This window comes from Octopus sinensis, linkage group LG8, assembly GCF_006345805.1.
Source record: "Octopus sinensis linkage group LG8, ASM634580v1, whole genome shotgun sequence".
NCBI lineage: Eukaryota > Metazoa > Mollusca > Cephalopoda > Octopoda > Octopodidae > Octopus > Octopus sinensis.
In genome coordinates, this window is record NC_043004.1 from 72,925,258 (window position 1) to 72,950,257 (window position 25,000).

The 25,000-nt window shown below is 37.6% G+C and overlaps 1 protein-coding gene across 1 annotated transcript in view; it reads left to right on the forward strand.

The window, feature by feature from the left end:
* The first annotated feature begins 3,256 nt into the window (after window positions 1-3,256).
* LOC118764390 (netrin-1-like) overlaps window positions 3,257-25,000 on the forward strand; it is a 24,240-nt gene continuing 2,496 nt past the window's right edge. The window contains exons 1-3 of the mRNA XM_036505160.1: window positions 3,257-3,290; window positions 9,417-9,446; window positions 12,904-12,975. Coding sequence (XP_036361053.1) covers window positions 3,257-3,290; window positions 9,417-9,446; window positions 12,904-12,975 — 136 coding nt within the window. The remainder of the gene's footprint in view (window positions 3,291-9,416; window positions 9,447-12,903; window positions 12,976-25,000) is intronic.

Consider the following 25,000-nt stretch of genomic DNA (forward strand, 5'->3'; position numbering starts at 1 on the left):
CTATGTCAAATATTACATAGAAAATGCAAACACAGACACATCGCATATTGTGAATATTGTGAAGACCTAAGATACACACACGGACGCAGAATAATGTGAAGGCATTATGTGTGGTGTGTGTGTGTGTGTGTGTGTGTGTGTGTGTGTGTGTGTGTGTGTGTGTGTACAGGGTGGCCCCAAAAGTAGGTTTACAGTTATTCAACTCTCTTTCGCATTCATATATTAAGTTTAGATCTTAATTAGAAATACAAATATGAAGCCATTATTCTCTGCTAATTTAGTTAATTTTGTTAAGCTCCTTTTTCAGTTTGTAAAATAGAAATTTAAATGTAACAAAATGTTTTAAAGAAATTTAAAGTGCCTACGGGATAACTGTAAACATAATATATATATCTATATATAATCACCCCAATTACTGTATTGTTAAAACAGTATAGTTTTTTTGGTGCATCTAAGTAGGTACCATATTCAAGTAAATTCATTTAAATTAACTTGAATCTTTATTGCTTTATATATATATATATATATATATATATATATATAATATATATATAATTATCATATATATAGACATATATATAATATATATATATATATATATATATATATATAATAATATATATCTATAGATATATATATAGACATATATATATTATACATATATATATATATACATAATATTATATATATATTATAATATATACACACGGAGTATTATACATTGACATTATGCACAAACACATATACATGTAGATTATATTTTGTAGACACGCAGTATAATGCGTAGACATTATATACACCCACATACAGTAGAATGTGTAGAGTTTATACATACATACGGTATACAGTGCTGACATCAAAACATCATACACACCCACTTATAGACATTATGTATACACAATTTATGTAGATATTACATACACACACTCTCACACACACACACACACACACACACACACACACACACACACACAACACAGACAGAAAGTGAAGGTGACATTATCACTTAAGTATGAGGATCTTATACACACACGCAGTATACACATAGAGCATAATGTGCAAGCATTACTCTCTCTCTCGCTCTCTCTCTCTCTCACTCACACTCTCTCTCTCTCACACACACACACAAACACACACACATACAGATACACACTTATTCACTCATTTACCCACGCGCACACGGTGTATGCTATGCAGACATAATACGGACGCACACACACACACATATTGGGTGTAGAGTTAAGGTTTAAAACAGAGTAAGAGATGGGGGGGGGGTTTATAGAGAAATTTAAAGAATGTGTCATAATTTTTGAGTGAAGGTGACACATTATTACTTGAGTACCGGGATCTTGTTGGGGGTAAGACGAAGAAATGGGGGTTGCTTGTGACATTGGAGGTCTAGGGCCTTTACAAGGTGACATATCATTAATGAAACTGTGATTGAAGAATGTAGTGGTAATGGCGGTGGTGGTGGTGGTAGCGGTGGCGGTGGTAGCAGTGATGGCGGTGACGATATGGTCGGCATGGTAGTTCCGGTGGTCATCGTAATGGTGGTGGTGGTGGCGACGGTGTGTAAGGGAGAAGGTGAGGCGGGAAGAGCGGTAATACAAGAGCGGAGAGAAAACGTAAGAGCGTCACGAATACATGAATAAACATGTGTATATATACGTATATATATATATATGTATATATAAATATATATATACATATTCACACACACATATACAGACATGCACACAATTCATATGCATACGGTGATGTACCCAGAAGTGTAAACACACTGATGTATATAACGAGCATGTATATATATGTGCTTGTACGAGTGTGTATATACATATACATATGTATGTATATGTATATATATATATATATATATATATATATATATATATATATACATTACATATACACGCATACATGTATGCAAAATGCATATATATGTATATACAGGGGTTGGACAAAATAATGGAAACACCTTGAAATTTCAAACAAATTTATTTTAATATGGGGTAGGACCGCCTTTTGCAGTAACTACAGCTTGAATTCTACGAGGTATGGACTTGTACAAAGTTTGAATTGTTTCCAAAAGAATTTTTGTCCATTCTTCAACTAAAACTATCCGCAGTTCTTGTAGTGATGATGGTGGAGGATATCGACTCTTTACTTGTTTTTCTAAAATTCACCATAAATGTTCAATAATATTAAGATCTGGGGACTGTGGTGGCCAGATAAAAAGTTCAACTTTACTAGAATGTTCCTCGTGCCATTCAGTAATAATTTTAGCTGTGTGAATTGGTGCATTATCATCCTGAAATATTGCGTTTCCCCCCTGAAACAGTTCGGCAACCATAGGATGAATTTGATCAGATAAAATGCTTGAATAGTTTTGACTATTAATTCTGCCATGAAGGGAAACCAATGGGCGGGCGGATTTCCAAGACATAGCTCCCCAGATCATCACAGATCCTCCTCCATGTTTAACAGTTGGAAGAATGCAATCAGAGTCAAATGCTTCTTTTGGCTATCTCCACACATATACTCGGCCGGTAGTCGGAAACAAGGTAAAAGATGACTCGTCCGAGAAAATAACATTCTTCCATTGATCTGGGGACCAATTCCGTAGGATTTTACTCCACTCTAAACGCTGTGCAACGTTTGTTTTTGAAAGTAGTGGTTTTCTGATTGCAGCCCTCCCGTGAATCCGGCTTTGTGCATCTCCTGCCGAACAGTTTTTTTGTGGAAATTGGGTTCTCGAGGTGGTCATTAAGCTCTGCAGTAATTTTGGGAGCCGCACTTTTGTGATCCTTTCTAACAATTCGCATAAGAGTCCGACGCTCCCTATCTGAAAGTTTTGCTTTTCTTCTGGATTTTTGTTTCGACGAGGAGGTTTCTTCCTCTGCCTCAAATGCTTTCATTACTTTTGAGACAGTACTTCTTGACACACCAAACATTTCGGCTGCTCTCGTTATGCTAGTGCCTACCATACGAGTACGAACAATTTGATCTCTTTGAAAGTCCGATAGATCTGTCATTTTAGTGAATTTTAATTACCTTTTTCTGCTGATGTCTGAAAAGAAACAGCAATTTTAGCAAAACATTAAGCAACACTAACAATAAATCAAAAACCATAAAAATAAACAAGATTTTGACGGTTTCATAGATATTTAAAACTTGTGATGCTATGACGCTAGGTGTTTCTATTATTTTGTCCAACCCCTATATGTATATATATATATATATATATATATAATACAAAATGGGACAAGAGCGCAAGACATCCGGGCAGTTAGGTAATACAAAAATGAGACAACAAAACATCCAGATAGACGATACAAAGAAACCAAGGAAGCTTTCTTTCCTCAGTCGAGTACCAGATTATCTTCGCAATTTCGGCTGATTATACTCGAGATTGCTCCAATCTGGCCAACCCCAAGGAAAAACTAAGCTAAAGCATTAGATTCCTTGAAAGTAAGCAGCGAATGTATACAAAAACAAGGACGGAAAAACACGGACAATGTTACACAAATACAATAAAAATATTAACAGGACATAACAACAGGTGGCGTTCGAGTAAGTTCGAATTAAATTAAGCTGGCGTGTGTGGAAATAAAGCCTTACGCGAGGGATATATATGTATACTTAAATGTATATACTTTATATATACTTATATACATATATCTATATGCGTATACATACATATATATATATATATATAGAATAGTTTTATATATACTTACGCACACACACACATGCATGTCCATATATATGCTTGAAAATATGAACAACGAAAGCGCTTGCACACAACGCAAAAACTTCTTTCCAAAACGTTCGTGATATTTGAAATTTCTTTTCAAAAACAATCTTTTTTATTAGTTAATGTCTTTAAAAAAAATCCCTTAAGTATTGTGACTGCATAGAGTTTTTTGTTTTTTTTACCCAAGATGTTGTACAGTAAGATCGAAACCAAACCACGTTGCAGCGAAGGGAACCTCTTAGCTATGCAATCATGCTTGTGTGCTCAAAACAAAACCTCACAGAAAAAAACAAAAAGCAGCTTAGCCCTATAATTCGCACACAACAGATGACCATGCGATCCGGGACAATAAAAATGTGTAGAGATATAAAAGGGCGAATGATTGTGCAAAAAATAACGAAAATAACTTTATATCATTTCATTACGGTTTTGTTTTCGAACAGGTGGCTGGTTATAATATACACTGCAACTCTCATGAAGATAAAAAAAACCATACACACACACATACATACATAACACATACGTACATACATACACACACACACACACATACATATAGACATACATACATACATACATACATACATGCATACATACATACATACATACATACATACATACATACATACACACATACATACATATACACACACACAGATACGTACATACGTACATACAAGCATACATACAGGTGTGACGATGGATTACCATGAAACACTTGGATTACATATAAGCGTAACTAGTGCAAGTGTCAGGTCCCCCAAAGTTCGATCTGTCACTTTTCTAACTATATCAGACATATATATTGCTTGAGGACTCTACCGCCACAACCTTCACAAGAATAGTAGGCGGCGAAAATGGGTGGATATTGCTAAAATTTAGAGCTCTTTACACTCATACAGGAATCATCACCAACGAGTTGCTACCTATGAATTCAGGTGTGGAAGCTTGCTTCCCAACCACAAGGTTCCAGGTTCAGTCTCACTGCGTGGCACCTTCGACAAGTATCTTCTACAATAGCCTCGGGCCGACCAAAGCCTTGTGAAGGGATTTGGCTAACGAGAACTGAAAGAAGCCCGTCATACATATTAGCAGTATCGCCCGGCATTGCTCGGGTTTGTTTCGACCCTTTAGAATAGGAATTTTTGAAAAGTAAAAGTTTTGCATTATGTAGCTTGTTATTCTCTTTAAGTGAACATTTTTCTGGTTGAAATACACCGAAAAATGGCGACACAGCAGTTAAAAAATCGTAAAAAATAGGGATTTTCATAGAAAAAAAGCACCGTTTCTTCTATCATACTCTCAATTTTGGTCAACTTGCGCTGCAGGGTCTCGGAGGAGATAGTGTTAGTTGAAGGCTACCAAACCTGCCATACACAGACAACTTCAGCTATATATATCTTTATATATATAAAACTGAGAATGTGTGTCTGTCTGTCTGTCTGTCTGTGTGTTTCCCTAAAACTTGAGAGCTACACAACCAATTTCATTCAAATTTTACACATGCCTTACTTAGGTTCCAGGGAGTGTCATCGGCAAAAACATTTATAACTTTTTGCCTAGGGCGGGCCCACAGCAATATCATATCTTCTCCATTACGATTCCCTAAAACTTGAGAACTACACAACCAATTCCATTCAAATTTTACACATGCCTTACTTAGGGTCCATGTAGTTTCATGGGCAAAAAATTGTTCAACTTCTTGCCTAGAGCGAGCCCATAGCAATATCATATCTTATTACGTGTTAAAAGTGAAACAAAAACATTTCTCTATTTTATGTCAGATGCTTTCACTTTAACAATAAAAATAATAATAACAATTGAATTATATGTTGTAAGTAATAATTAAAATCAAACTAAAGTATAATATAATCGTAACATAACAAAAGTAAAAATAGCAATTGGTATAAAATTGCATCAATGATTTGAACTTGAATCAGTGGTTTCACATGAATGGGAATAAATTAAAAATAAAATTAGCGTGCAGAAATGGAATAGATCAGATGGATAATAAAAAATTAAATTAAAGAAAAGACTATTGTCTATAAAGTATACAATGTAGAGAAAAAAAGATTTGAACACATGGAGGAAAGCACCTTCGAAAAGTGTCTTGGTGCAACTATGAAAGGTATCTAATCAGAGGCGGTAAATTCGCCACAATAGAAGCAAGGTTCGAGTCAACGGAGCGTGCAAGGGAGTACTCGACTCGAACCTTGCAAACTGGAAATATTTTATTTTTACCTTTATATCTGAGACGTAGGACGTCCCGGAAAAAATTTTTAATGCCCCCCCCCCCCCCGAAGTAGAGGTAGTCTGGATCGTAGCCACACTTCTATACAAGAGGGAGGACAAGATACAATTGATTGAAATTACAAGAGACGGGCTAACAACTCCAGTCTGTTATATATTTTGAGTATTGTTATCACTAGCGATATCAAGATATAACTTTGTATTTTGTATTTTATGTGTAGATGTATATGTAATATGTACACATATATATACACATATATACATGCACTAGCACTATGACCCGGCAAGGACGGGTCTTTAATGCTAGTATATATATATATATATATTAAAATTAATCAAAGGACATGCGAAATATGTCTACCTGCTGGAAATAACAGTCAAAACTCTCATTTAAATCGCCAGAATGCACTGATAATAATTACAGAAACCAACCATCCGAAGGCAAACTGGCTAAGACAATCTCTCTGAACCCATTCAAGTATTTGGACTCACGTGGACCGGTTTCTGAACTGGCATAATAGCCTTACTTTTCTCAGCACGCATTACGATGATGGAGCCTCAACCCATCAGGTATTGAATACACACTCACACACACACACACACACACACACACACACACACACACACACACACATCAAATTAAATAAACAACCGAAGGAGCTACTCGTAATTTCATGCTTTTATGATACTGAACAGGCATACTTAGAAAATGTCATGTATTTTAAAGCAATCTTTCAGGCTTTGTTTATGTGTTATGTATATATATATATATATAATATATATATATATATATATGAGTGTGTGTGTCTTTGTTTGTCCGCCCCCTCCCCCGTCACCGATTGACAGACGGTGTTCGTGTGTTTACGCCCCCATAATCTGGCGGTTTATCAAAAGCTGCCGATAGAAAATGTACTAGGCTTAAGAAATAAGTCCCGGAGTCCGATTTGTTCGACTGAAACCCTTCATGGTGGTGCTCCAGTATGGCCGCAGTCAAATGATTGAAAGAAATAAAGGAAAATAAAGTGGTGAGTCAGCAGAATCGTTAGTAATCCGGACAAAATGCTTTGTGGAATTTCGTCCGTCTTTACGTTTTGAGTTCAGATTCCGTGGATGTCAATCTTGCCTTTCGTCCTTTCGGGATCGATAAAATAAGTACCAGTTGAAGATTGGAGAGATCGATGAAATCGACTTACCACCCCCACCCCGCCGAATTAGCTGATCCTGTGCTAAAATTTGAAACCGGTATATAAGGCAGCGAGCTGGCAGAATCGTTATTGCGCCAAACAAAATACTCAGTGGCATTTTTTCTTACTTGACGTTCTGAGTTCAAATTCCGCCTAGGTCGATTTTCCTTTTCATCTTTTCTGAGTTAATAAAATAAGTACCATTTGAAAACTGGGGGCAAAATAATCGACTTACCCCTCCACCGGAATTCCTGGTCTTATGTCAAAATTTGAAACAAATTAATAGATAAATGCGAGCGCATGTGCATGTGTATGCGTTTATACCACTGTGTGTGTGTACGTTTGCACCTGTGTGTTTGCACGTGCGTGTACATGGGTGAATGTGTGTGTGTACGCTTCCCTCAGAACGGTGATATCCTCTATTGGTAGAAACGTTAGCACGCCAGGTGAAATGCGAAGGCGGCGAGCTGGCAGAAACGTTAGCACGCCGGGCGAAACGCCTAGTGGTTTTTCGTCTGTCGCTACATTCTGAGTTCAAATTCCGCCGAGGTCGACTTTGCTTTCATCCTTTCGGGGTCGATTAAATAAGTACCAGTTACGCACTGGGGTCGATATAATCGACTTAATCCGTTTGTCTGTCCTTGTTTGCCATCTCTGTGTTTAGCCCCTTGTGGGTAGTAAAGAAATAGGTATTTCGCCTACCGTTACGTTCTGAGTTCAAATTCCGCCGAGGTCGACTTTGCCTTTCATCCTTTCGGGGTCGATTGAATAAGTACCAGTTACGCACTGGGGTCGATATAATCGACTTAATCCGTTTGTCTGTCCTTGTTTGTCTCCTCTGTGGGTAGTAAAGAAATAAGTAATTCGCCTGTCTTTACGCTCTGAGTTCAAATTCTGCCGAGGTCGACTTTGCCGTTCATCCTTTCGGGGGCGATAAATTAAGTCGTTGCAGTCGACTTAATCCGTTTGTCTGTCCTTGTTTGTTACCTCTATGTTTAACCCCTTGTTAAATAAACGTTAAGCACGCCGGGCAAAATGCTTAGCGGCATTTCGCCTGTCTTTACGTTCTGAGTTCAAATTTCACCGAGGTCGACTTAATCCCTTTATCTGTCCTTGTTTGTCTCCTCTATGTTTAGCCCCTTGTGGGCAATAAAGAAAGAAGAAAGGTGATATCCTCTATTAAATACTCCATGAAAGCTATGTCCATTTTTTCCACCAATCATGACTTCAGAGTTTTAGCTCAATACACATAGAACCATTATCTTAGCCACTTTATGAATCAACAAGATAAACTTTAACAATCCGCTGCCTTGCGGTCTTTCATTGTTTCTTTTCCTTTTCTTCTATTTTACAAATTTTGTTTGTTTTGTTACGAACTTTGAATTGTTACTTTCGAATTAAATTTTTTGAGATTATTTTCACGATAGATAGATAGATTGATAGATGTTAATACTACAACACCAACTACTACTACTACTTTCTCTCTCTTTTTCTCTTTCTTTCTCCCCGGAATTTCTGCGTATTTGCGCATCATCTGTAACAAGTATTCACTATATACACACACACGCACCAATATATATATATATATATATATATATATATATATATAGGAGCACTCCGTTGGTTACGACGACGAGGGTCCCAGCTGATACGATCAACGGAACAGCTTGCTCGTGAAATTAACGTGCAAGTGACTGAGCAATCCACAGACACGCGTACCCTTAACGTAGTTCTCAGGGAGATTCAGCGTGACACAGAGTGTGACAAGGCTGGCCCTTTTAATTCAGGTACAACTCATTTTTGCCAGCTGAGTGGACTGGAGCAATGTGAAATAAAGTGCCTTGCTCAAGGACACAACGCGTCGCAGGGAATTGAACTCATGACCTTACAATCGTGATCCGAATGCCCTAACCACTAAGCCACGTGCCTTCACACACACACATACATACATACATACACACACATATATATATATACATATATATATATATATATATATATATATATGTATATGTGTGTGTGTATGTATATATATATATATATATATATTTATATATATACACATATACACACACTTAGCTTTCATTTTATATTTCTACGGTTATATATATATATCTTGAGCACTTTATTTCTACTATAATATTGTTACATCAATTAACGAAGTATTTCATATATATATATTAGTTAATAAATAACTATAAATGTTTCTCCCTTTTCGTATCTTTCAGAGATCCATGACGTAAACCCACCTAATCCAGGTAAGTCCATAAACTTTGGTTAATTAACTTCACCAAGCTAAATAAGTAAGTCTAATTAATCTTCCATAATTCTGTTAATCTTGGCTCAATTATAGACACATAAATAAACACAGAAAATACACGCGTTCATCATACACCAATATATAGAAATTTAACTAATCACTTAACCCATTTAATCCCTGTAAGTAGTCCTAACTAATCCCACCATAAGTCTTCTAATCCAGGCGACGCGTTTATCTACCTTGTTGGATAACTCAACAATTGATTCGCTAAGTTTTCTTTAACAAATCATTTTTTAACTTACCTAGTCAGTAATCTCTACGTCAGAAACTGAGAAATTCTAGGGCTCGCCAAAAGAATTTTAGAAACGTTTGCTCACCAACCATTCATCATTAATGAAAAGAAAAACGGAATTTGCATTCATCTACTTCTTTCATCCCCTCGATGCTAGACATGTTTAAATTGTATAAAACCAACTCTACTTTACTAAATACTCTATGTTTGTATGTCCCCTTCTCGGCTCTCATAGACGCCTTCAGAAAGGGATTGTCCCCAACAAACCTCATTAGAAACACTACATTTTTATATGAGCCATCACCGTGTTAAGAAATTGCAGCCAAATCTCCCCCAAATCACACATTGTCGATTTAAATGTATGGAAGGGGACTTTGGGCGGGGCGTTAAAGGTTTGAGTAGTCTCTATCTGAGTGAAAGAGTGGATAGTCGCATTGGGAATGTCTTTGATTGTAGGTCTGTATGATTATGACTATACAACATCACAAGTCAACAAGTAAATGACCCGCGAGGATAATAGTTTAGTACTCCCTCGTATCGTACTCTACTTTGCTAAAAAAATATATAAAAGGAAAGATAGAACAATGTATAATGTGGTCATAACATAGTACTTGAAATATCAATGTTAATACTACAACACCAACTACTACTACTACTACTACTACTACTAATAATAATAATAATAATAATAATAATAATAATAATAATAATAATAATAATGATAATGATGATGATTTCATTTATTTGCCACTTGGACGAAAGATGAGGGGGACAAAACAAAGACAGGCATAAAGTGTGTGGGGGGGGTTACATATAATCAAATGATAAAAAAAAGTGAGTATACACTGAAAAAGAAGGAATATATGCATAGCAATAGCATACAAAGCTAAGAGAAAAAGAAAATGGCGGGGTGGATGATAGAGATGTGGCCCTCCTGATAGAGGAAGGCCTCTAAGGATAATCGAAGAACCTCACTGTCCGAGATTTCCCTGAAAGCTCAAGAGCAAGTGCCTTCCCCAATTCATTCTCTCCAACTCACAAGTCTACACTCTTTCCACTTTCGCAACTTTCACCAAACTTTCATTAAACTCACTCGAGGACATCGCTTCACTCTCCACTCTCAATTTCCTTTTCAAGGGAAACTTGAAGAAGTGAATGAGAGCTCTACCGATGAGGAATTTATCTGTCCTCATGCCTTTCAGCCTTGTCCACCAAACAAGTTCTTTCGCCACAGCCACCAGGCAAAGGAAAACTGCTTTGCCTGCCTGATTGAAGGAGGGCGGCGGGGCGATCATCACAACAAACGCGGCTGACAGACGGATCCGTCCCACACATGACAGCAGCTGTTCGACATAACCCCACAAGGCAGCAATGCTCAGACACTGAACGAGGGTGTGCAAATCAGTTTCGTCACTCTACGAGCACCTCGGTCAAGCCGTGCCTGTAGAGTTTATCACGAACCGGTAGCGCCGCCTGGTAGCACTGCCACACCAAGGTCATCTGGATATTATCCATGATAGTTGCCAACCGGAAAGTCCTTCGGAATAGACTAGCCAATTTGTTCTCGTCGGCGCCCAGAGTCTCACCGAGAACGTCGTCGTACTTTACTGCCACTAATCCTCTATAAATTTCTAAAGCGGAACATCCACCGATCCCATTGTCCGACAGGGATCAGTGGATGTTAGTCGGGAAGTTTCAAATTTTTCCACAAGAGCAGCAATTTATCAGACGGGTAGTAAATGATGGGTATCATGGGCTTCATACATTTCTACTCCAGGATCACTTTAATAATAATAGTTGTTGCTGTGGTAGTAGTAGTAGTAGTAGTAGTAGTAGTAGTAGTAGTAGTAGTAGTAGTAGTAGTAGTAGTAGTGCCACCGATTCGGCCGTCTATCACACACACATTGTTGCTATGTGAGCCAATGAGAGGCCCGCTGTATAATAACTCGACCTAGTCTCCTTCAAAATACATCATATCGTTATAAAAAGAAATTACACATTAGATATTGCAGTCCTACATATCCTATGTTTGAAACAGAAAAGAGTAACCTCTGGAACATCTTTAATTATAGTCCTGTTTATATAGGATTAACTTCGGGGTAAATAACAACTGTTGTTATAATAAAACCTGGGAGCTTTAAGTCAAAATAGCGTACACTTTATATATGAAAGTTTTGCTTGCCATTTTCTCAATGTCTTTTCTGTAATTGATACTATCGAATCTCACCTTTATTACCTGGCACACGCGAAACACCTGCAAGCTGATTTCAGGTGACGAATGAGGAATAGAGAGGGAACAGCGAAAGGCCTTTGAGAGGACATGAATGATTACTTAAGGTCTTTTATTGACTGTCAATTCTAGTCAACTGTAACGTCCTACAAATTCTCTCTAGTTGTGTTCTACTCAACACTTCATACACAGTCGTTCTTATCTTTCTTGTCACATAAGTAGTGTGTATATTCTCTCTCTCTCTCTCTCTCTCTCTCTCTCTCTCTCTCTCTCTTTATCTATCTATTTTACACACACACATAATAAGTTTAAAACTTGTTAAAAGGCCGAAATGATGCAAAAGAATAAACTACAGTAGTAAAAAGAACAGAGCAACAGTTAATTCCAATCTGCATATATCACTATTTAAGCAAAGATAACAGCTCTAAACCATTTCCCATTTCTCCAACTGTCGTGAAATATTGAAGAAATACAAAGTAAAACATTAACTGTTTTCCTGTTTTTATACCCCACCACATAGCAGTTCGACAAAATGATCGCAATCCAGTGACTGAAAGACTGGAACGGAAAGAGCTAAAACGGGAACAGATTATATCAATTATAATAAGATGTATCACTTTTAACGATATTATCAAGATAGCACCACTCCTAGTGACGCTGTTTACGTACCATGTCTAATATATCTTGCATTACAATTGCACTTCACTTTGTGATTCTTTAAAAGCGATACACTTTTTTTTTCTTTTTTTCAAGAATTATTTTCTATTTTCGATGACAACAGATTCTGAACAACATTTAACAAGATACACCATATAACAGTATAAAATAATCTCGTTCTGTAAATAATGACTATTACCAACGCATAATTATACGATAAGAATATCTGAATATTCTTCAGAGCTATGTAACTCTAACATTACTTTATTATTATAGATAGCTACTGTCGGAAATGCAGAAACTCCAGACGTCGGTTAAATTCTAAGAAATTTTGCAAGAGAGATTACGGTAAGTGGTACCTTTTTTTATATATAATTTTCGAATACTTTAATTAATGCTTTGATTGCAGAACGAAAAAAAAAAAGGGATCTTTTCAGTTACATACATTAGATCCGACTGGTTTGAAAAGTTATGTCTACACAGATGTAAATTTTCGTTCTAATTGCGAAAATCATATTCCATTGTTGGAGAAAATAAAAATAATGTTATGAATTTTTAAAAATTGGGATTTTGGAGATCTTCGGTCAATCAAGAAGCGCACATTTTCGATACGACGGATGCAGGAACTGTTACGTTCACTTGTAGAATGAAGCCGAAAGATATATGGAAACTGCTAGAAGCCCGTCGTATATATGTATATATATATACATATATATAAATATATATATATATATATATACATATATATATATATATATATAATATATATATATTATATATATATATATATATATATATATATATATATATATATGTACGTGTGTGTATATGTTTGTGCGTCTGTGTTTGTCTCCGCAACATCGCTTGACAACCGATGCTGGTGTGTTTGCGCCTCCGTAACTTAGCAGTTTGACAAAAGAGACCGATAGAACAAGTACTAGGCTTACAAAGAATAAGTCCTGTGGTCGATTTGCTCGAATAAAGGCGGTGCTCCAGTATGGTCACAGTCAAATGACTAAAAGAAGTAAAAGAGTAAAGGAATATATATAAATATGTATATGTAGATAGATATAGATATAGATGCACACACACACATACATACATACGTATATATATACGTATATATATATATATACGGGGGTGAGGGTGAGTCTGTGCATGTAAGTCGGTACGCGTGTGAAATCTTGACAGCCAATCAGTAATCAAGGTCAGCCGTAGCGATAAGAAAGACTCGGTTTTGGCCAGACGCTGTCAATTATATTAAGTCTTGTTTGTAATATGATTTACAATAGTCGGACGGTATACAGAGACACCAAACCACAACTGTGTGTGCAAACATACATGTATACACGTACGTGTGTGTGTGTGTGTTTGTGCATGTGCAAACAAACCCACATTCGCACACATACACACTCACACATTCAGCTTCCAGCATGCAAATACACGAACATACATATGCGTACGATCTTAGCTACCGAAATATATATATATATATATATATATATATTCGCGGGTTACATTTTCGTAGCGAGAATAAATATGCTTTTCCACATATATATTCTGTATGATATCTTTATGAATATTCGAATCAGCACTAAGGAAGGAAATCAGACGCCACCAACATTTTTTTATTTAATATGACAACATTATGAAATCTATGAATTCCTATAACAAGGTAAAAGATCAGTATGACATAGAAGGTGATGTATGAACTATCATCACCTACAAAAATCAATCATAAAGATCTTGAAACGTCGCCTTGAATATAAAATAAGTAAATAAATGCGTCCTTTCAAAGCCTAGCCAGGTTCATGGGTCCGGTTTTCCCGGTTTCAATGGCGTATGTGTTCTCCAGCTGGACGGGACGCCAGTCCATCGCAATGTTACTCATTTTTGCCAGCTGAGTGGACTGGAGCAATGTGAAATGAAGTGTTTTGCGTCGATCAGTCCAGGAATCGAAACCACAATCTTACGATCATGATGCTGACACCCTAACCACTAAGCCACGCGCCTCCACACCTTAAATTTACTTTATTAATACAGATATTTTGTGTTGAAAACACCTTTTGCAGAAGCTTGAAAGAACGAACAGCATAATAGTGTGTGTGTGTGTGTGTGTGTGTGTGTGTTGTGTGTGTGTGTGTGTGTGTGTGTGTTTGTGTGTGTGTGTGTGTTTGTGTGTGTGTGTGCGTGCGCGTGCGTGCGTGTGTGTATTATTCAATGACTGTCTGATTCGGCTTCATGCAACTTAATATTTGGTGGGCTCGTGAAACGAACCTAGCTCGTCAGGCTAAATTCCTGCGTCAAACCAGTGTACTGGCTTCTTTAATCTTCGGTACCTGTTGACATCAACTATTTGTAATGACACATTTAAGAGTTAAGGCTGAAGGCAAAGCACACAGTGACTCGACTGTGTCGAATACGAACATTCAATCATGCTACTTAGTAATCTGATACAATACTGACTTTCACCTGCATTTTTTTCTCTAGAACTTACACTCACCCATTCTCTCTCTACCCATCACTCTTCCACTACTTTCTCCCCCCCCCCCCCCACATATATAAGCATTTGTGCGTATGCAGTGTCTGCTATCACGAACGAAATGAGTTACTAAAACAATTGCTTCCGGACCATGTGATACAAGGTTCGAACCCAGTGCGTTACACCAATGCCAAGAATCTTCTACCATAGCTTTGCGTCAACCAAAGTCTCACGAGTGATTCACACTATGTGGATATATATATTAAAGGATCTATTTCCATTCTTAGCTGCTTCATTTGATCCGTCAATTGATCCGTCATGCTTTCACGCCGTATGTTCAGATGTTAGCATTGCTTGCAAAGTGTGTGCGTATTTACGACAGTCATAAAAAATCCGGGTGTATAATGAAACTTTGGGCATTTTTTCTTCCATTTCTCACTGTAAATCATGTATGATGTAGTAGAAGCGTACAGCTTAAAGGGAACACACTTGCTTTCTGGTTGTTTTTAGCGGATTGCAGTATATTGCGATCATTTGAGGCAAGTTTTCGATTGGAGAGTAACTTCCTCCTCTCCTCCAACTTATCTCAAATTCATAACAAGGAAGTGGGATAATGTAACAGTCACCCCTTTTCTAAAGATAGGGCTTTTACGCAGCACCGACACGGGTGCGTTTACGTGGCACCGGTACAGGTGCTTTTTATCTGGCACCAGCACCCATGAACCTGCAAGGTTAGGAATGCTCAGCTGGAGAAGGATGCAGGGGACAGACTGTATGCAAGGGCAACCACGTTTTACTAGCTTGATGTATCTTTCCAAGCACAGCAAACCGCCACGAGTCCCGATCCCCAGTCATCCCTTCTGTGAGTCCCAACGTCAGTGGATCGTTTCTCACCCCTTCGCCCCACGTGTTCCTGGGTCTATCGCTTCCACATGCTCCCCCTACAACCAGAGATCAGCACTTCTTGGTGCAACTCTCTTCATACATACGCATTACATGGTCATACCATCGTAGTCTTCTCTCTTGCACACTACATTTGAAGAAATCACTTACACTCTGTCACGTATGTACACTGACATTGTCCATCCATCGGAGCATACTGGCTTCATTTCTTTCAAGCCTTCGCATGTCCTCAACAGTCACAGCCGAGTGGAGGCGCAATGGCCCAGTGGTTAGGGCAGCGGACTTGCAGTCGTAAGAACGCGGTTTCGATTCCCTGACTAGACATTGCGAGTATTTATTAAGCAAAAACACCTAAGCTCCACGAGGCTCCAGCGGCGAGGGGTGAACCCTGCTGTTCTCTTTCACTACAACTTTCTCTCACTCTTTCTTCCTACTTCTGCCACAAAGCAGAGGAACCATGGTGTAACCCACTATGGTGTGGTAAACTTTCAGATCCTAATCTAGATTGCGAATCCTCTGTACCCCAGGATGGTTCACTTCTCCACCCGATAAAAAGCCACCGTTTATGGAATGAGGATAACAACGTAGCTTTCACGCCCATGCAACCGCCAGTCTATCGCGTGTGGTGGGTGGATCTTCAAGTTGCCACACGCATTCTTAGAAGCTTAGAGTAGGCTCGAATTAGAGATTATTCTTTTTGGCTAATGGCGTGATGCCTGATTGGAAGAAGAAGAAGAAGAAGAAGATGAAGAAGGAGGAGGAGGAGGAGGAGGAAGAGGGGGAGGGATGAGGAGGAGGAGGAAGAAGAAGAAGAAGAAGAAGAAGAGGGGGAGAAGAAGAAGGAGGAGGAGGAGGAGGAGGTGGAGGAGGAGGAAGAAGAAGAGGGGGGAGAAGAAGAAGAAGAAGAAGAAGTCACAGCCGATGCCGTTCGTACCCAGGTATCATACAACCTACTTTTCACTCAGAGGGAGAGGCCCTTCGTTACTAACAAAGGTAGTAGTTCTCTGAACTTCTCCCAGCCTATTCTTATTCTAGCAGCTACGATTATGTTTTAAAAATCCCCCCATTATATTTTTAGAATTAAGCATTAAGAGGAATTGTACAAAAAGAATTGTTAAAATATTTGGTGCATAATTGAAGTAGAATCAATTTATTAGGTATAGATTTTAACCAAGAAATCTGATTGTGGACCCCGATCGGTCATATGGCCCCGTGTTGAGAACTACTGATGTAGAGGCCCCCAACTGGATCTTCCATGATTCTCCTTAGGTGGGTAACATTAAAAGAAAAAGCATGAGCCTCACAACACAACGTTATGTCTCGTTAAATATGGTAATATATTTACCATGTAAAGAATGAGGTGCTCGTGCGTACGTGTGTGTATATAGATGTAGTTCTTGATATATGTATGCGTACCTGCTTTGCGTGTTGAATGGCTTGTCAGATGAATATCTGTGTGCGTGCGTGTGTGTATGTGTGTGCGTGTGTGCATGCTATGACGGTTTGTTATGTTAATGTATGCTTGTATTGTACGTACACTGTATGTATGAGGACGCGCTGGACGTGAGAACTTATGCGATGTGTGCTATTTGTGTATGTAGAAGCATGAGTTTGAGCATATTTTGGTGTGTGAGTATGAGAACGGTGGGGTTGTATACGTTTGTGCGCATCTGTAACTCTGTGTGTGTGTGTGTGGTGTGTGTGTGTGTGTGTGTGTGTGTGTGTGTATGTGTGTGTGTGTGTGTGTTTACTGTTAAATATTAAAATTTACTCCGCAATGAATGCAATGAATATTTAAATTTGCGAAAAATTGGAGTTCAAAAACTGAATAAACTTCAGAAATCGCAACTATAGGAAATTTGTTAGAAAATGAATTTATAAAAATATTTCCAGGTAGTCAAACCTTTAATAATTGCTTTCTTTTAGTAATTTTAGTAACTGATAAATACCTAATTAATAAGCAGCTTTCTCCATTATAATATAGAAATATACATTATCTATCTATCCATCCATCTATCTATCTATCTATCCATATCTATCTATCTATCTATCTATCTATCTATCTATCTATCTATCTATCTATCCATTAGTCAGTCTGTATGTCTGTCTGTCTGTCTGTCTTTCTGTCTGTCTGTCTGTCTGTCTCTCTCTCTCTCTCTCTATCTATCTATCTATCTATCGAGCTTGCTAGTTATCAGTCAATCAATCATTCGTTCTATCTATCTATCTATCTATCCATCAGTCAGTCTGTATGTCTGTCTGTCTGTCGGACTGCCTGCCTGCCGGTCAGTCAGTCAGTCTGTCTGTCTGTCGTAGAATGTGTAGAGTGCTGTATGCATATATGTACGGATGGTGTGTGTGTGTGTTTAATAGTGCCTAACTATGTAATCCTGTTCGTGTTTCTGTATGTGTGGCTGTGTGCTACGTGCGCGCCTGTCTGTATATATATGAGTGTATGTGTGTGTGTATTTATGCGTGTATATATGTGTTCGATATATATATATATATATATATATTAGGGAGAGCGGTATACAAAGAGAGAGACAGACAGACAGAGAATGAGAGAGTGTGTGTGTGTCTGTGTGTGAGAGAGAGCAGTAATTACAGTAAGTTAGGTCATGTTCTTTCCGCAACATTGGCCATACCTTCGTAAACATCTCCTCCTGCTCCTCCTCCTCTACAGATCCCTGTTCCCCCACCCTCCACAAAAACCTCATCATCTCACCGAGCAATCTTTCTCCCTTTCTCTTGCTCTAATCTCGGATGTCCCCTTACGTGTTAGAGAGAAGTGACAGGCCATAAGATACAGGATATTACAACAGACTGTTTGTTCCTTATGTTCTGGCTTTGTTAGTCACCGGATTGAACCCCGTCCAAACACCTTTGGAGCTTTTGCAAGTATGTGTGTACGTGTATATGTGTGTATTGGTGATTGTGGTATGTGCGCACGTGTGCATGTGCGCGCTTGACTGGACGTGCATGTGTTGTGCAGTGTTATGGGTTAGATTGGTTGATATGAAATAAAATGAATAGATTACATACTCACCCACACATGTACACAAAGGCATGTATGTGTGTGTGTGTGTTTGTGTGTATGTGTGTGCATATGTATACATACATATACTTTTATTTGTTTCAGTCATGTAACTGCGGCCATGCTGGAGCACAGCCTTTAGTCGAGCGAATCAACCCCAGGACTTATTCTTTGTAAGCCTAGTACTTATTCTATCGGTCTCTTTTGCCGAACCGCTAAGTTACAGGGACGTAAACACACCATCATCGGTTGTCAAGCGATGTTGGGTCGACAAACACAGACGCACAAACATATACACACACATACATATATATACGACGGGCTTCTTTCAGTTTCCGTCCACCAATCCACTCACAATGCTTTGGTCGGCCCGAGGCTACAGCAGATGACACTTGCCCAAGGGGCCACGCAGTGGAACTGAACCCGGAACCATGTGGTTGGGAAGCAAGCTACTTACCATACAGCCACTCCTACGCCTATGATGTATATATATATATATATATTATAGGTGTATTCTTCGTATAGAAAACAGTTTGTAGTACTCAAGATATTTAGACTTGACCAGGTATATAAGTATATGTAGGGCTAAGCAAATTAAACAGATCTATATATAAAGTATATTAAATACATGAAATACAAAAAATGTATATATGTTTACATACGAAAAGGTTCGACTTACACAGAGCACCAATGATCTAGAGAATTAAAAGGGTTGGAGCAAAGTATTACAAATCCAACAGCTGTTTCTGGAGGGGCTATGGAAATAATATATATTTGGTGGTCCCAAATAATGTTTGTAGATTGATTTCATCGTAGGATGAGATGAGCTTCCGTCTTCAGGGAAGAGATCTTTACATTTGAGGTGTTAAAGGAAAGAAGTTCAAGTATAACTTGCTTATCTTTACATTTACTTCTCTATATGTATACACACACACACATACACACACGCCTGTTTGTCTGTCGTCTGTCTCTCTCTTTCTCTCTCTTTCTCTCTCCCCCCCTCTCTCTCTCTCTATATATATATATATAGTGCATGTATTATTCTTTATTTTTACGTTTGTTCTCTCACCACTTAACAACTGGTGTTAGTTTGTTTACGCACCCGTAACTTAGCGGTTCTGTAATAGAGACCGATTGGATAAAAACCAAACTTAAAAGAATAAATTCGATTCAACTCTTCAAGACGATACCTCAGCATGACTGCAGTTAAATGATCGAAGAAAGTGAAATTGAATAAAAGAATGAAATGTGTCTACCGAATAAATGATGAAAGTTCTTTTTTACTCTAGGCACAAGGCCCGAAATTTTTGGGGAGGGAACCAGTCGATTAGATCGACCCCAGTACGCAACTGGTACTTAATTTATCGACCCTGAAAGGATGAAAGGCAAAGTCGACCTCTGCGAATTTGAACTCAGAACGTAAAGACAAACGAAATACTGCTTAGCATTTCGCCCGTGTTCTAACGTTTCTTATTTCTTTACTGCCCACATGGGGCTAAACATAGAAGGGACAAACAAGGACCAACGAAGAGATTAAGTCGATTACATCGACTCCAGTGTGTAACTGGTACTTATTTAATCAACCTCGAAAAGATGAATGACAAAGTCGACCTCGGCGGGATTTGAACTCAGAACGTAACAGCAGACGAAATACCTATTTCTTTATTACCCACAAGGAGCTAAGCACAGAGAGGACAAACAAGGACAGACAAACAGATTAAGTCGATTATATCGATCCCAGTGCGTAACTGGTACTTATTTAATTGACCCCGTAATGATGAAAGACAAAATCGACCTCGGTGGAATTTGAACTCAGAACGTAACGGCAGACGAAATACCGCTAAGCATTTCGCCTGGCGTGCTAACGTTTCTGCCAGCTCGCCACCTTTAAATGATGAAAGTTATAATTACTTTAAGGAAATGATGTACTCTTAAGAATGGTTTAGTTCTCTAGAACACGGAGCTACTATATGGAGGCATTTTATAGGACATGTCGTAGTACATAATTTTTTTATTGCTGATATCATTGTTGTAATGAGCAGATTAAAGCCATTCCAGATTAAAGGCATTCCAACCAAGACCATCTCGCCTTTCCAGTCATAGTTTATCATAAGCGATGTTACCTAATATACCTAGTTCATAGCGTATCTTATATGATCCAGGGTCATTAGATGAAGGTTTAATTGTTATTTCTTGCAAGTCGAGTGAAAGCGTAAGGCAGTTGTTCATATTCACGAGCAAGTACTTGAGGTGGGGGGACACGAGCTAAGTCTGGGATCGGAGGGAAAACTAATTTATTTAATGATTCTTCCAAAGAAGACTGCAAATTAGGGTTGATATTTATTTATTGAATGAACCTAAAAGTTTTAAAAGGGTGAAGCAAGCAACCTCTTTCTGTCACTTGGCGATCAAATAAAAAAAAGATACGTGTCTCAAAAATTTTGTTTGAAAATTGCAACGCTGCATTTTGTCTGGAATGTAAAGCTTTTTGCAGGAAAAATAATTTAATTTTCAAAGTTCCTCTTCATTCGTAACAATACTGCTGGTCATCTTAACTCAATGATTTTTGAAACTAATGAACACGTCACAGTTTTAGCGTCCAATATGGCTGTCACAACCTTGAACAAAAGAACAATAGATTTGTTTAAGACTTAATATCTGTGAAGAACTTTCTCACAGGCAATTAAAGCTACGACATATGTTATTACTCTTAAAGAATTTTAGAGAAAGAAATTCCTTCAAACAAGCAATCTAATATATTTATGAGCCGCCAGAAGAAAGACAACTAGCTGCATGAGAGTTTTTAAAAATCTAGTAGGCAAAGCCTTTGATGAGATTGCTACGGTTAGGAAAGACCTTCTCTTCGATGTTGAATCGGGTAATTTATTAGCTTTGCGTTGAGCGAGTTAAGTAACGAGGATCACAGTGAAAGCTTCGAAGGAAAGAAATGAAGAAGGAAAGAAAGAAAGGAAAATATCGCAAAAGAAATAATAAGGACAGAACTAGATGAATTTAAAGAGAATACAGTGTCTGTCAGACAACGATTAAAGGGTATGGATTGAACGTTTATAGAATGAGGCTCACTTTCCCAGGTTTAGATAATGAAGCTGCTTGTTATCGCCAATTGTATTTACAAAAAAGTGAAAAACAAAATAATTTTTTCTCTGAAATAGAAGCTTTAAAATAATTCCAGATTCAAGCTTAATTATAAAAGGGAAGAATATTTATTTCCATTTATTGAAGTTGATGAAGGGCAGAAGATCAACTGAGAAAACGCGTTATTTCTTAAGGCTGAGTTGCATCAGTTGGTTTAAATCAACTGAAACCGCCTTCTCCACGGAACCCTGGAGTTCGTAAGCAAGCTACTTAACACACAGCCACTCTTACGCTTATATACGTGTATGTATGTATATATATATATATGTGTGTGTGTGTATGTGTGTGTGTGTGCGCGCATGTATGTATGCATGTGTATATGCATGAATGCATGCATATGTCTATGCAGGCATGTATGTATGCATGCATGTATGTATGTATGTATGTATGGATGGATGGATGGATGGATGTAAGAACTTATGAATTCGTATCTATATACACTCTCGTGCCATTCTAAATGGTGTTAACGAGGAAGTGCTGTTTTAGTGTGGACTAGAATAATGTGCTGAGTCACTGACCTCTCATCTGACTCAGCAGTGAAATAGGGAGGTCAGTGAAAGGTGAGACTGCAATGAAATGTTCATTTGGATGTTCACCGATGCGGAATACAATTGCTATTCATTGAGATAAAAGATGTGAGTGTCGGCAGATTTTGAAAGTTGATAAACAAACCGTAGCCTTATGAGTGACTGATTTATTACGAGACTGTCATTTAAGACGCGGAGAAGATAGACGGATAGACAATCACTGTGCATACATGCACACACACATACATACAAACATACATACATACAAACATACATATATATATATATATACGCATATACACAAATATATTTGTGTGTGTATGTATATTACATGTATGCATATATGTAGGTATATTTATAGGCATATATGTGTGTATAGGTATATTTATATGTATTCATGTATATGTATATATATGTGTGTGTGCATGTATGTATATATATATATATACGTATATATATATATATATATATATATATTATATAGTAGTTGTTTATCTGCTTATATATATAAATACATACGAACATACATACATTGATATACACGTACATACACACATTTATATATTTATACATATATATATGCATATATACATATATAGATATATAAATACATATATATATATATGTATGTATATATATATAATATATATATATATAATATATATATATATATATATATATATATATTATATATATATATATATATATATATTGTATGTAAATGTGTGCGTTAAATTTTTAGATATATATATAGACAGGGAAGAAAGCGAGACAAGCAAGCAGACAGACGTAGATATAGACAGAGAGAGGAGACAAATCATTTCTCAATCAGACTAAATCAGTTACGCAAAAGAGTCAATACGTTTATCAAATCAAGCGAACCATTTTACAGCACATACACGCACGCCCGTGCACACACACACACACACACACACACACAGAGTTACAATCATTTGACTGCGGCCATGCTGGTGTACCGCCTTTAGTCGCGCAAATCGACCTCAGGACTTATTCTTTGAAAGCCTAGTACTTATTCTATCGGTCTCTTTTGCCGAACCGCTAAGTTACGGGGACGTAAACACACTAGCATCGGTTGTCAAGTGATTTCGAGGGGACAAATACAGACACACAAGCATACACACACACACAAACACACACACACACACATTTATATATATATATATATATATATATATACATCCATACATACATATATACGACGGACTTCTTTCAGTTTCCGTCTATCAAATCCATTCACAAGGCTTTGGTCTGCCTAAGGCTATAGTAGAAGGCACTTGCCCAAGGTATCACGCAGTGGGACTGAACCCGCAACCACGTTATTAGTAAGCAAGCTACTTACCATACAGTCACTCCTGTGCCTATTGATGGATGTTTTTTCAATATTTTTCTCCCATTAAATACAAATTTATTGAATTATGATACCGAAATAACACACGCGTGGTCCATTGGTGCAATATAAGCAACAACAAAAAAGTGTAATCCAAATTTTTACCCCCACTTCAATCAAGCGAAGCCGTGTGTGTGTAAGAAAAAACGTTTTGTAACAGAAAAGTATGCTATTAAAATGAGTTATCGTTTACATAACCGTTTCTCTAAATCACTGTGGATAAATGTTAGCAATGACCTTTTCAGGCTTTCCAGTATTTTAATTTATAAACAGAAACAATCAGGGGCAGGGAGTGGGATTGCAAAAAATTCATGATTTTTCAAATTTTCTTTTCTTTAGCATATAAATGTACTTATGGGGAGGAAAATAGTCAAAAACATCAATACATACGAGAGTGATAAAGAAACTTAGAGGGTTGTGTTGTGATGTGCTAGAAATAACAGCCAAATCTCCCTTAAATCACTCACTTTTCCCTCTCAAAATATTTACAATTTCTGGGGGGGGCTCTTTTTACCGAAGTGGCTCCTCACATAGTTTTGAAGTACAACAAAAATTGGTCAAAATAGGTCCGGAGTGGGTTGATGGGGGAGGGGGAGATTTTAAAAACTTTTTCTCAAACAAAGATGCTCTCATCCCTACCCCATCATTTGTGATTAAAAAAAAAAGACTGTGATTTAAAAAGAAATCAGAGTAGTTCTAACATATTTGGTCTTCCTGATACGAAACTCCTCTCCCCACGCCCTCGGAAAAAAATTTTCCCCACACATTTCTTTATAATCGTGATCTATGCTCTTTTAAAGATATTTGTATAAACTTTCATTAAAATATACCCATTGCTGGATGTTATGAGGGGTAAAAGTCGG